Raw genomic sequence first — 13,892 nt, 5'->3', positions numbered from 1 at the left:
TGGAAGTGTGGAGTCCTAACCACTGGACTGCCAGAGAAGTTCCTGTATTGCAGGATTTTTCAGAAGATTAAATGAGAAACTTTTAGTCCAATCTGCCATGCAGAGCCATGCAATGTTCACGTCTTCCTTCCTTTCTCCACATTCAATGCACTGATCCACCTGGACCTACAATTTCTACAAATTTGTGTACTGTCTTTTTTCATTCCACTGTGCCTCAGTAGAAGGTCCCTCCAGCAATCTCACTTAGAAAACTACTTCCTACCCCGCAGGGCACCAAAAGGAAAGAGGCCAAGGTGAGATAGGATGGGACTTGGGGCAATTATGAACAATAAGATACAAAAACGCCACAAACCAACTGTCATTTCTGAGGTGCTGGGAGCAAAAGCAGGGTACTGGGCGTGCCCCCTGCACACAGCGCCACCAAGCAGGGGGGCAGACCTCCTAAGCCACCCCTGCTTCCCAACCCACCACTTCACCCCTACGCATTTAAGGGACCAGCTTGTCACCCTCCCCCACTTGGGGAGGGATCGAGGGCACCTGTTACTTGGTTTCGCTCCCTCGCGCTGCAGCATGAATCCCAGTGAAGTCTTGCCTGAATTTCTCGTCTGACCTCCTATCAATTTCTACTGATTAAAGAATCCAAGGACCCAGGTCGGTAACAAAGGCACTAAAATTGTGCAAGTTCAGTGGTTTTCAGATTCATGCTTTTGGAACCCTTAGTTCAAATGAAATCTCTCTCTTGAAACCCTGACATTTCCTGGGTACTGGCAATTCAGGGCTGGGGCAGACAAGCCCCTGCCCTCATGCCGTTCATGACCTGCTGGAGGAGAGCCAACCTTACATAAATACTGTAGGTGAGTGTGGCCACTGAAGAGGATCTGGGAAAGAGTTGCCCACTGCCAGGGCAGGTGGGCACAGTGGGAGACACAGCACGGGACACACCTTGTGTGCTGGGGGCTCCCAGGGCCCTCCTGTGTGAGGATGCTTGTTAAAAGTGCGAGTTTCCACCTCCCGGGATCGTGTTTCGGGAGGTCTGGAGTGGGCTCAGAAACCTGTGCGGCTTTAAATGCCCTGGTGCTTCTAACAGACACCACCAACACAGGGAATTCTTATTAGCTGAATCAGAGTATTTACATTTTATCCGGAGGTCAGGGGCTTTTAAACTTGGATCCGTGGTTCCTTTGATGGTTTCTGTAGACATGTCGTGTGCTATTGAATACGCTGTAATTTTGCACATTATACATTTATACTTTTCTAGGGAAGAGAATCGCCCCCCCATCCCATTTCCAAGGAAGAACTTCTTTCTCCTCATTCCTTCAGATGCAGACTTTACCATTCAGGTGTGCCTGTTGATGGTGCTGGGGAGAGCCCAGAACCTGTGTCAGGCAGAGGAATGAGATGGATTTAGAGACACAGGGCTGGGGGAGTTCATTTGCTTAGGAACTAGCGACACAGACCCCTAGTGCACCCTTTGGAAAGCCCTGAAAGGACGATGTATTTGGGGCTGAGCTGGAAGAATAAGAAGGAAAGGAGGCAGCTGCAGGGTCGCTCGCAGGTCTACCACCAGCCTTCCCCAGAGAACTGGAGGCCAGAACTGGAGGAGGCAGGAAGAAATGGCAGGTCTTTGAATTTCTCCACCTTCTTGGGCAGAGGGGCCTCCATGGGGATCCATGATGCCGGATTGTTTATCGCCAGTTGGGCCTCAGGGAACCAGAGGGAGCCTTACTCAGTGCCCTGAAGAGCTAATTAAGAATCACAATTAATTACTTTGTTGTATTCACAACAGAGGCTGAGGGATGAATTTCGTTCTTCCAGATCTAGAATCAGCTCCTCTCTGCCCCTCCATGCTCAGGCATTTGTCCAACAAGCAGATATCCAGACTGGACATGGGACTCTACCTCAGAGGGTCCCTTCTATACAGGCTCTCCTTCCAAAGCGTAGTAGCTAACGTCTGGAAGTTTCTGGGGATCTGGCTCTCATTCATTTATTCAAGCAGGATTTGTGGCCCCTACTATGAACTCAGACAAGTCTGAGATTTTTCATTTCATTTTTCCCAGCCAAATTTAAAGAGGACTTAATCAAGTGGCCAGCTGACAGATCACTTTTGATGATAAATCACCCTGCAATTTTGGGCACGCATCTCAGAAGGAATGCAGAGAATTGGACGACATCTCCTTATTTGTGTGAAAGGCTTCTCAGCATGTAGCGCTCTAAAAATGGAAAAAGAAAATGATGCTGAATCCTGATTCATCCCTAGATTCACAAATAATTAATTTCTTATCTGTTTCACTAAGATGTGTTTTCAGTATTTTCCTTTTTAGGTTTAACAATTACTTATAAAATTTTTAGTATCTATGTTGTTTTAATCAACTGTACCTTATATTTTACATCAAAAATTAGTTGTAATAACTCAATCCAGAAGACTTTCTAAAAAACTCTTAGCAACTTTGGTCGCAGGAAATTATTTCAATTCCGATTCCTAAATATATATTTGTGGCAGAGAAGTATATGATAAGGTGAGCGATAAAAAACTTGCAACGGTAAAAAGTGCTGCATTAGCAAAAACAATTCTGTAGGGGGAATGGAGTGAAAACATAGGTTCAAAGAGAAAAGGAACAACCTAGAATTTCCAACTGTTAAAGAAGAGCAGGTTGTGGGTTTTGTTTTTTTTGTTTTGAAATAGATGAGAGTATGAAATCACTCCTGCGTTTGGATTTCATAAGATGTACTTTAAAGGGTTGGGGCAGTTTTATTTTAAAATGTAAATATTTACCAAATGCCAGAAATCACATCCCTCACAAGTTTTAAAACTTATGTGAAAAATATTAGATGTCAACTTAAAAATGTGCAAAATGGGACACATAATTTCAAAAAAAATGGGGGAGGGGGCATACCTAGAGCAAAAGCCCTTTTGAACCCCAGCCTGATGGCTCCTCTGGCCCCTTGACTCCCACCTTCTCCTGGAGGGAAGGGTGGATGGAGGCCAGGATGGAGATGGCCCCGGTTGTGGCTCACGGAGACTGCAGTGTGGGGGAGGGGAGCTGCTCTACACTTCCCTCCAGATTCCAGAACAGGAACAGGCCATGCCCTGCTTGGGGAGCTGGGCCTCTCCTTCACGCTGAATTAAACTGCCTTCAGCTGGGGAGGAGGGGCAGCTATGGGCCTGGGCAAACGATAAGGGACAGACCTGCAGGCACAGGTGGAGAGGGAGAACCGGCCCCAGGCCAGGGCGAGAGTCTCTGCAAATGATGATGGACCCAGCCCACCGCCCCTGGCCCACAGCACGCCTTCAAACCTGAGGGGAGGCCGCGTTTCCACAGAGGCACAGTTTATTTCACAGACAGTGGAGATGTTGTTTCTGAAGGGGAGGCCGAAGCCCAGTCTCAGGTGTGGGCTGAGGGATTAGTTCCAGTCACCAAAGACGTACCTTGGTTTCTGCTATTCCTACCCTACTCCTTCTCCCAGCCTGTCGTCCCCCACGTGTCTCCTCCCCGTTTCGTCCTACACCCTGTATCTGGTTGGTCTAAGTGTGTACGGCTGCCCTGGCAACCTCTTCCTCCCCACCTGCCCCTCCCCAAGGCCCTGAATCGGTGGACTAGGCTGAGAAGAGGGCTCTCAGGAAAGGAGGCAGCATCCTTCCACGGGTCCGAGGGGCAGGAGGATGGGGTATAGGTGAGGCTTCTCTAAGTGAGAGTCCCAGGGACGAAGCCAGTGGAATGAATCTTACTCTAGCTGCTGTGCCTCCCAACTGCAGAGGGCGCCACAGAACTTAGGGGCAGAAGGCAGGGGGTGGGACCAACCATCACCCCGCCGCTGGTGGGAAGACCCTTGCCATGAGTGGGGCAAAGGAGCCCCAGGTCTGTCATGAACTAGCTGTGTGACTTGGGCAGGCCCTCCCTGGCTCTGGGCCTCAGTTTCCTCATCGGTGAACAGGGCGACAGTGAGGATCCAGCCAGAGAGGCTGGTGTGGGCAATGCCTGAAGCCCTGTGACCCGCTCTCTTCCGGGGGTTCCCGTGACTTCCCGGCTCAGCTCCCTCTCGCACTGAGACTTGGGGTCCAGCTGGCCCTGGTTCCTGAGAGCCCCTCGTGCTGCTGCATAGCCTCCCTCCTGCCGGCCTGGAGAGCTGGTCTCCCCCCTCCCTCTGCCCCCATCAGAGCCTGCGCAGCCAGGAGAACCCAGAGAAAGGTGCTGGAGGAGGGTGGAGAGGCTGTCCCGATGGTGGAGTGATGGGTGAGGTGAGGGTACTGAGGGTCATACAGCGGCCGTCTGCTTGATGCTGTGGAAGCTGACCCGCGTGGGTGACGTGGGGATGGACACGGCCCGGGCCCCAGGGACTCGGAGGGAGTGACGGTCCTGCCAGCGGTGCCACTTCTTCTTCACAGCCGAGCGCACCTGCGGGGTTAGGAGGCGGCTCAACTGGGCCTGTGGAGGCCAATCCTGGGTCCCGGCCGGTCCTCTCCCCTGCTCCCTGCCCCTTGCAGGGCCACCAAGGGAGGCTGGGGCGGCCCCCCTGACTGCCAGCCTCACATCCAGAGACCGGCTGTTCCCAAAAGCAGGGTCCTTCTCACCTCCTCTGCAGCCCTGACCTCCTCTACCTCCTGAAAGACCTGCCTCGCTCACCACAGCACGCAGCTGAGATGGAGAGCTAGTCATTTCAAGACCCGACCGTCACTGGTGCTGTTCTATTCTCATTTGTATTGCAATGGAAGAAGTTTTTCTGCAAACTGGATCATGTCCCCCACAGGCTAGCCTGGCACGTGGTTGAACAGAATAACTGTTCCGTAAGCATTGTTTGCTTGCTTTATGGCTCCTTCTCTCCCTGCCCTCCAGCACATGCCGGTCTCCACTGCTGGACTTTCCTATCTGGGGTCTGCTTTAACTGACAGAGACGCAGGCATGCAGACCCCACCATTGCCCTGTGCACGGGCAGGTGAAGAGGCCTCAGGATGGCACTGGCACTCCTCTGGGGTGTCTGGAAGCGCTCGGGCCCTGGGAGGGTGTCTGCTCTTTGCCCCAGCACCCACTGTGTGTCCTCACCCACCACAGGCCTGAGCGAACATCTCCCCCAAGTCCGCCGCGCTGGGATTCTGGGCCTTGTAAGCTAACCAAGTTTCACCAGAGCCTGGCTCCCTGGAGCCCACCCACAGGCGTGTGGCCTTCCCTGCGGCGGCAGGGGACAAGAAAGGACGCGCTGGTGTCTTTCTGCTCCCTGGGTCCATAAAGGCCTGGATGCATGGCTCACACCTGACTTGCTCCTGGAAAGCGCTCTCCTGTCATCACCTGTGTTCTGGCTTCCTTCTTCTGTGAGCCCCTGTGGCCTGGGCTCCTGCCCACCCAGCTCTCCGAGTGCAATGAGAGAGTCGATATATCGTTTCTGACCTGCAGAGTCAACCTTCTAAACTGGTTGGAGTCCCTCAGGCAGGATTCCTGTCTCCCCAAAGCTGGGTGGTTTCTCCAGACTTCCCCTCCCTTCTCCAGAGCAGAGCTGAGCAGAGCCAGGGATGCCCAAAAGGCTGGGGGGGCTCCCCTCGAACTTCCCTGGAGTGGGGTCTGAGGACAGGCCTCCTGGGCCTGGTGTCATACCTCTCCATTGAAGAAGCAGTAGAAGACGGACACAAAGAAACCCTGGGAAGGAAGAGGGAGACGTCAGTGACCTGCTCAGGGAGCCACTCTGCCTGGGGGGTCGGGGGGTGGAGAGGGGACAGGACGACTGGGGGAACACTCTGCCTCGGGACCCCGGAGGCTCAGAGCTGGGTAGGCACCCCCATCGTGGAGCAGGTGTACCGGGGTCCACTGCGAGTGACAGGCTGCCATGAGTCCTCAGAGCAGGGGCTGGGCTGGCAGGAGGTGCAGGCTAGGGTGACCCTGACCCAGTCAGGGGTGGGCCCACCTGGGCCCTGGGGTGGGAGTGACGGCACCAGGGCCTGGGTTCAGGATGTGCACGCGCTTGTATTTCAGTGCATACGAACTAAACCAAGCCAGCGAGGGCACGGGTGCCTGAGCACGCCAGGTCAGGGGCGCTCTCTGTGGCCGCATCCCACTACGTGCCCCACCTGGAATGACTGCAGGAAGGAGTTGAAATAGATGAACACGATCTGTGACAGCTCGTCCTCCCCAGGGCTGACGAAGAAGAGCATGTAGGTGACGCCCAGAAGGGGCAAGAGAACCAGGGTGGCCTTCACCGCCTTCCTGGGGAGGGGGGAAGGGTGACAAGACCCATCTGAGCCCCTGAGGCACGTGGGGCCTCACTCGCTGGCATCTCTTCTGGGAGCCTGAGCGAGGGCCCTGCCCAGAGGCAGGGGAATGGCCCAGATGGCCTCCTCATTCCTCCCCCGCTGAGGGTCAAGGCACCCATCACTCACCTGTACTGGATCGTCTCTGACGTGGTGGATGCTCGTAACTTCGTCATTAGGATCCTGACGATGTTGAACAGAAATACAAAATTGATCTGGAGGGACGGGGGCAGAGAGGGAAAAAGGAAGGACCGCGAGGTGGGGGTGAGAGGAGAGGCGACCACCTCCCCTGTAACCCACTGAGAATCCACCTCCCAACCCACTCACCCCAGCACCTGCCTGGGGTCCCAAGACCTCTGCTCCTCCCTCACGGGGGCAGGCAGGTACCCCACTTGCCGGGTCCCCTGTCACCTGAGGACTCCAGAGCCGGCTTCTCCACACCCTGACCCGAGGGAGGAAAAGCAGCCTTGGAGGCAGTGCACAAGGGCACAAAGGTCACTCCTTCCTGAAGCGCCCAGAGCTCTGCCCGGCCCGCCCCCGCTGCTGCAGGGCCCCCACTTGTCAACTGAGGGTCTCCCTGAGGCCCTTTGGACAGAGGACAGTCCTGCCCTGGTGGAGCAGACCCGGCCAGATGGAGTGATTAATAACTCGGTTGCTGGGAGGAGTGATTAATCTCTCACCATTCGTCCCCTGCACCCAGGAAAACTCTAGATTCTTCGCAGACACGCCTGAGGCAATGGAGATGAACAGGCTGCTGGGCTGACTCCAGCAGCTGGCTCCTGGAAGGGGCTCATTTATCTTCATTCTGAGCCTCCTCTCAGCATCGGAGCCTGCCACTCCCAGCATCTCCCCGGGACCTGCCCGTGTGGCCTCCCGGGGCAGCCCTGTGCTGCATGTGGTGGTCTCTGCGGGTGTGCAAGTGTCCCGTTAACCCGTGTCGGCTTGTCTGTGTGCCTGTGTGCTGCCTTCTCCATGCTCCCCGTGGGTCTGTGCTCTGTGCTTGTGCGTTTACCTTGGTGTGTTCCTGTGTGAGTGTGGACCTGGGGACATGGACACACCCGTGTCTCTCTTCATCCATCTCCAAGTGCGAGTAGACAGGAAAGTGAGTGTTGTATGCCTAACACCCTGGGGACCTCGCACAGGAAAGTACCCATGGGTCAGAAGGAGATACGTATTAGCCCAGGGGTGTCTGCTGGCTTGTGTGTGTGCACATGTCTGAGTGTGTGCGTGTGTTTATACACACACACCCCTCCCAAGTCCTGGTCCTGAGATTCCGTCATTTCTGGAGCCTCCTAAGCTCTGAGGCTTGGGGACACAGGCAGACATCACGGGACACACATCCCTGTGGCCTCTGGGTCACCCCTAAGCTTGAGGCTACTCTGGGGCCCTGGGGGGCTCCCTCCTCAGCCACGGCCTGCTGTTCCAGTGCCCACAGTAGCACAGCCTGGTGAACCCAGGGTGAGGGGTGGTGGAAGCGTTCAGCCAGGGCTGCCCATGGCCTGCTGCACCTTGCTTCCTCTTAAGGCCTGTCTAATTTCCAGCTCCTGGGTTTCTGGTCTATGCCCTTGGATCATGAGGTCACTTTAACACACAGGCCGATCCTAATTTTCTCATACAAGTGATACAAAATACTTGACCTTTTCCGATTCTTCATGACTTCCGTGAGAACAGAGGTTGTTGGAGTCAAAATATATTCTCATTTCTTCCACATTTCCCTGCATTAAATCTTATTCACTAATTGTCCATAAACCCACTAACCAATTCACTCAGTTATCCACCCACTCTTATCCACCTATCCCTCCATCCATTAATCCATCCAAATATTACTCAACCATCCATTCATTACTTTATCTACCCACCCTCCCACCCACTTATTTAACATGTAACATTCATCCATCCATCTAAATATCTACTCAACATTCCATTCATCAGTTTATCTACCCACCCACCCACTCACCCACTTATTCAACAGGTAACGTACATACATCCACTAACCATCCAACCACCCATCCATCTAGTCAATAGGCAATTGCTGAGCACCTCTGGGCTACAGGGCGCTGTTCCATGTGCTGAGGCAAGAGCAGGGACAGGGGCTGGTGTGGAGGGTCTGGGAGACAAGGCCTTATGCCCTCTGCTCACCCTAGGCAGGAGCTGGTGATGCTGCCTACACCCCACCTCAGGCTGGTCTGTGCAGCCCCAAAGTCACTCTTTCCTTTTGGGCTTGGTTCCCAGCTTCCCCCTTTAAAACATCTTCTCCACCTCACTTCACCGCAGGCACCTTCCTCCCTTCCCCAGGGAGCCGCTGACACCGCCCTCCCACCTGGTTTCCAAACCCTCCCTGTCTGCGCATGTGCAGAGGCGGGCAGGGAGGGAGGAAGGAGGACTGACAACTCTTCCTCCTTGGCTTCAGACACGGTTCCTCCTGTCCTTTAAACCCAGGCTGGGAGAGGTAGTCCCAGCCCTTGGGGGTGTCCTCTGCTCCCCTCCAGCTCTGGGTATTGGGGTGCTGCCATCACATCGCAGCTCCTTGTAGCGCACATTCACCAAGCCCAGCAACATAGCCAGCCTGCTTGTCCACCTGGATCTGTGGAGCCTAGTGAGTCTCAAAGGCCCAAGTCCTGAGTCCTACTGCGTTCAGGGCCCTGGCTGGGCCACAGAGAAAGCCCAGACAGCTCACATCCCTGCTCACAAGGCCCCGGGACACCAGGGTTCTCCCACTAGAGTATGCACATCAAAGGCGCTTGTTCCAAATGCCGCTCTTGGACACACCCCAGAGATTCCCAGTGGCAGGTGGAGGCCCTGGAATAGGGGCGGCCGGGATATTGCCGAGGAAGACACCACCCACGGAACAAAGAGGCAAGGCTTTCACTGGACAGACCTCACGTGCCACACACCATTCACCTGTAGCTGCAGGGGACAGTTCTCAGCTTGGGGCTTTCTCTGGTGCCAGGGGAGCTAGCTCAGCCTGAAAATGGGGAGAGGGTAGCTGGAAATGTGGGGATTCAAGGTCTCCAGGGCAACCTCCACTGATGGCGCATGAAGCATATGGGTAAGTAACCCTGCTTCCCGACCAGGGGTCAATTCTGAGACTCTTCTACGTGTTGCCCCATGGAAGCCTGCTTATCACTTAACCTTTATCGGTTTCCTCCCTTCCTTGTCCTCTACTCCCACCCCTCGTTGTGTTTCCTGGGACCACCTCCCACATGAACGCCTGGCGCCAAGTCCTTGTCGCATGGCTCTAATTCCAGCTATTCCAATTGGCATCTGCGTGGACTTGGGCAAATGACTTAATTAACGTTTCTGAGCTTCTGCTTCCTTGTCCGTCCAGTGGGAATAGCCGTGGAGCCCATCTGGGAAGGTTGGCACAGGTTCAAATACTCATGGAAAGCACTGAGCTCATGCCTTTCCCACGCCATCAACAGTGACAACAGCCTCCTGCAAACCCAACCAGCCAACTCACTTCCCAGAACCCAGAGATGAGCACGGGTCTCTCAGACAGCTGTGGACCGCTGGGGGAGGCCAGGGGTGGCAGGGTATCCAAAGGAAGGGATGGCGGGAGGTGGTGGGTAACCTGCCCTCCAGGCTCAGCTCAGCTAGCTATTAGTGATGACCTTGAGCAGCTGTTTCATCTCCCAGGTTCTTCATCTGTGAAACGGGGAGCATCATCCCTACTTCCAGGCATCGAGGATGTGAGGATTGGAAGTAATGAAGATAGAGCTTCTGGAAGGGCTGAGCTTGGAACCTGGAAGCCCTGTCCATGCATATAGCTGGGTGTGGGCCGGGTCCAAAGGGAAAGACAAGCACGGGGCTCTTGGTGAGGGTGGAACCGGAGAAGGGGGCATGGAGAGGAGGTGGGAGTTGGGTATTGTCACTGGGCCTTCCAAGCCTGTCCCCCTTCTCTGTTCATTTCCTCACTGCTGTCCAACATCTTTGCAGAGGGGGCTCTCTTCCCACCCAAGCCAGCCTTTCCGCTCACACTGGTGGAGGGGGGGAATCAGTGACTCATTGCAGCTAGGACTCCAAGGACAATGATTCCCCCTTCTGACTGCTGACAAGGACTGGCTTCTATCTCTGAAATGAATGGAGCCCTGAGGGTGGAATTTCAGGCAGTGGGTAAAAAACCTTCCTAGTCATCTCCGGTTCGTATATACATCAAGGACACTCCAAAGATGGGGGGTCAAATGAATCCCTGAGGAAATTACAAAAAGGAGGAGAGTAAGGAAATAAAAAGAGATAAACAGTCATTGTCTCCAAGGTAGACCAAAGAAGCCCCCATTAGGCACCTGCTGTGTGCAAGGGGGTGGTGCTCGCTCAAGCATCGGGCACTGGGAGCAGGTGGCCCTTTAAGGAGCCTGAAATTAACAAGCCTGAAATAAGTCTTACGTAAATGCCAGTTTCTTATGGGGCTTTTTTGTATGTCTATTTTTTTTAGCGTATGATATATAATGGGTTCTTTTCTTTTGCAGAATGCAGCCTCTACTTAAAGTCTACCTTAATTAAAGCTCGTTGTGGTTTAGATACCTGGCAGCAATTATACCTTAGATGTTAATACATTTGGCAAAGGGCGGGGAGCTGGATGAGGAATAATTGCTCGTTATGCTTCCTTTGTCCCACTGCCCCCAGGCTGGGGGCGGTGGGCTGGGCCCTGGAGGGGGTCGCTGCGGGTAGAGGGAGAGTAGGTCTGGGCTGAACAGAATCCCGCGGACCCTTCTCTTGCCACCAGCTGCCCTCCTTGCCTGGCTTGTACCTGGCAAGGGGATGTCAGATGTCGGAGGCATTAGAAATCTGCCAGTCGGCTTTTCTCTGCCCAGAACCTGAGGGCCAGAGAGGGGAGAGGGCTGCATCAGGGCGTGGAGTGCGAGGAAGGGAGAGCTGGGAGCAGGATGCCAGGCAGCGGGGTGGTGCGTACAGAGTGTGTGCGGGGGGGCCGATCCAGACCCTGTCTCTCCCCAGCATCTCTGCTGGGTGGGTCCTCTGCTGTCCTCCTGGTGCCCAGCCCTGTCCCACTTCCCACTGAGGACCTACCAAGAGCACGAGGATGATGGGGCCCTGGTAGATGTAGTCCACCAGGTCGCCGGGCTCCTTGCCAAACCAGCACCTGCAAAGATGGAGTGGCTGTAAGTGGCCTGCTGAACCACAGCCTGGGGACCACTGCAGCCTCGGGGCCAGGGTCCTCTGTCTTGACTCTTTCTGAGATCCAATCTCCATGGCTCTTCCTTCCCCCGAAGCCTGGGTGGACAGCCCCAGCCCCACTGACCACCCTGGCTCATACCTGGGCTGCCTTTTGCCCTACATGGAGGGTCTGGTCTCCCCAGGCAGACTGAGGCAGGCCCTGGGTCTCCTCCCCCTTCTCCTTGCTCCCTCACCCCATCCCAGGATGCTGGGCCCAGGGCTGGACATGCAGGAGGCCCATGAAAGGAGAGCTGGGCTCCCCGTCGCTGGCCAGGGCCCAACTGCCTGTACCACCTGTTCCCGCATTGCTTGGAACCCGCCTCTCCTTGTGCCAGGCACTCAGACGCACAAAGCAGCAGACGTGGAGGCGGGAGCCTTCTCCTAGCCCGATCCCTGGCCTCATTCACCCAGGGAAGGAAGCTTGCTCCTGTTAGAGGCTTGGTTATTCTTTGGGGATGCTAGGGGTGAAGAAGCTTCAGGGTCTGGATGGAGGAAGGGCTGGCCCAGGACCCAGTCTGGCTCTGCCAGCAACTCCTACTGGACCTCAGAAAGGGCCCCACAGAGTTCAGGAAATTCTGTGTCTTCTGCAACTTCAGAGGTCATCCAGTGCACATTGCCTCAGGCAGGATTCTCCCCTGCAGCCTCCCAGCACTGTTTTTTTACTTTTCTTTGCTTAAACACCCCCTTTGATGGGAAGCTCACTACCTCTCAAGGCAGCCCTCTCACTCTTGGGCAGCTTTTATCGTTAGGAGCTCTTCCTAATGCTGAGCTCTCAGAACCCACGCCATTCCTACCCCCTGCCCCCAGATCCCATCTGCTCCCTCCATCCTCAGAGACCCCTTGAATATTTGTATACAGATACTGACGTTCCTCTGTCCCCTCTTTTCTCAGCTGGTGGCACCCAACTTCCCCGCCGTTCCCTGGCTGACCTGCAGCCAGAATTGCCATCATCTGGGCTGAGACTGAGTATTTCAAAGTCTCTGGTGCAGAGAGGGTCCCAGCACAGAACACTGCACCCCAGGAAGAGACTGGGACGCCAGAATAAAACAAGCTTCCACTGGCCTGGCCCGGGCATCTGTGAGGGGCTCCGTACCACAGCTGAAGGTGCTCTGAGCTGAAAGCCTGGAGCCAGACTTGCCACACCCAACTCCAGGAGGCCGCCTTACCAAAGGCTAAGGGGGTCGTGCGTTGGGTGCTTAAAGGAACGATTCCTAACTCAATTCAACAAAGTTGACTTGACACCTATCGCATGAGTACCTCTGGGTGCCAAGGAAATGTTCTCAATTTAAGGACAATGGAAAAGTGAACTGTCCTGGCGTGGCTGCAATTCTTGCCCCGTGGCTGACCTGTCCTAACATCCCTCTGAGCCCCATGGCTGGCCTGTCCTTACTTACTGTTCATTCTCATAGTAGAGTTTGCCAATGGCCCAGGCGATGATGATGGGGCAGGGGATGCCTGAAAGAAGGACAGACACAGCTGCAGTGGACAGACAGATGGTCAGGAGCCCCTCTCGTAGAACACAGTGTGGGGAGGAACCACAAAGCGCTAGGATCTTGTTTGCAATCATCTAACTGCAGGCCATCCATGACCTTGAGGGGCCCTGTCCCTAGACCCCTGCCCCCATCCCTCCCTCCCTCTCAGTCATCCCCTCCAAGCAGGTCAGAGAGATGAGGGGACAGCGTGATTTTCTGAGATTTTTTGATAGAGAAGTGGAGCTGGCCAGCTTTTCTTTTGAAGCCAGAGACAAAGGTCTTTGGATTGGCCATTCCAGGCAAGAAGAGGAAGGCTATTTGTGGACTGTCCTTTCAGAGGGACTATTTGCTTCTTCCTCTCCAGCATGGAGGGGAGTGGCTGCATCCTCGGACTGTCCTGGGGATGGTAGACAGGAATGTGATCCGGTCCTTGGACCCAAGATGAAGGGAGGTGACCCTGTCAGCAGTACCCTCTTCCCACTAGACCCTGCAGGTCCCCCCAGGACCCTCACACCATCCAATGAAGAGGAAGAGCCGCTTGCGCAGGCGATCGGTGGAGTAGGTCATGACGATGGCCGTGTGCAGGTAGCAGCCCTCCACGAACATCCAGAAGAAGTTAGTCACCACGAAGTAGTTGAAGCTGGTGGTGATGCAGCGGCACCAGACCTGCGCGGGGCAGGCAGCAGTCAGTGGCTGCCTGGGGCCCAGGCCCAAGTGCACAGCTTGGGCGCTGATGGAGGGGAGGTCGTTTGAGTTGAGTCATGGACATGGCATTAAACACCCTTGAACCTCATTCTGGGAAGCTTCATCCTTTCTCTTCCACATTTTCCAGAAAGTGCCAGCCTCCCCTGGTACCAGGGGGTCTGACTTCTCACCAGTGTTTTCTAATCTCCTTTTTCATAAAAGAAAGAGGGAGTCTGACTCTGAGATCTTTGCAGGGAGAGGCTAGAACTGAACAGCACTGTCGTGTTTCACCGTCACTTTTTTTTGAGGGTCACCTTCACTTCACAGCG

The 13,892-nt window shown here is 54.8% G+C and overlaps 1 protein-coding gene across 2 annotated transcripts in view; it reads right to left on the bottom strand.

Moving 5' to 3' along the window:
* Positions 1–3,311: 3,311 nt before the first annotated feature.
* CRHR2 (corticotropin releasing hormone receptor 2) overlaps positions 3,312–13,892 on the bottom strand; it is a 44,638-nt gene continuing 34,057 nt past the window's right edge. For both annotated transcript variants that reach the window (XM_027102269.1, XM_027102270.1), the window contains 7 exons: positions 13,392–13,545; positions 12,802–12,862; positions 11,261–11,333; positions 6,365–6,450; positions 6,056–6,191; positions 5,586–5,627; positions 3,312–4,394 (listed from right to left, as the gene is read on the bottom strand). In XM_027102269.1, coding sequence (XP_026958070.1) covers positions 4,254–4,394; positions 5,586–5,627; positions 6,056–6,191; positions 6,365–6,450; positions 11,261–11,333; positions 12,802–12,862; positions 13,392–13,545 — 693 coding nt within the window. In that variant the 3' untranslated portion in view covers positions 3,312–4,253. The remainder of the gene's footprint in view (positions 4,395–5,585; positions 5,628–6,055; positions 6,192–6,364; positions 6,451–11,260; positions 11,334–12,801; positions 12,863–13,391; positions 13,546–13,892) is intronic.

The sequence above is a fragment of the Aethalodelphis obliquidens genome, unplaced genomic scaffold (genome assembly GCF_003676395.1).
Source record: "Aethalodelphis obliquidens isolate GAN/ISIS:26980383/991018 unplaced genomic scaffold, ASM367639v1 scaffold5, whole genome shotgun sequence".
NCBI lineage: Eukaryota > Metazoa > Chordata > Mammalia > Artiodactyla > Delphinidae > Aethalodelphis > Aethalodelphis obliquidens.
This window is presented reverse-complemented; position numbering and strand designations above follow the sequence as displayed.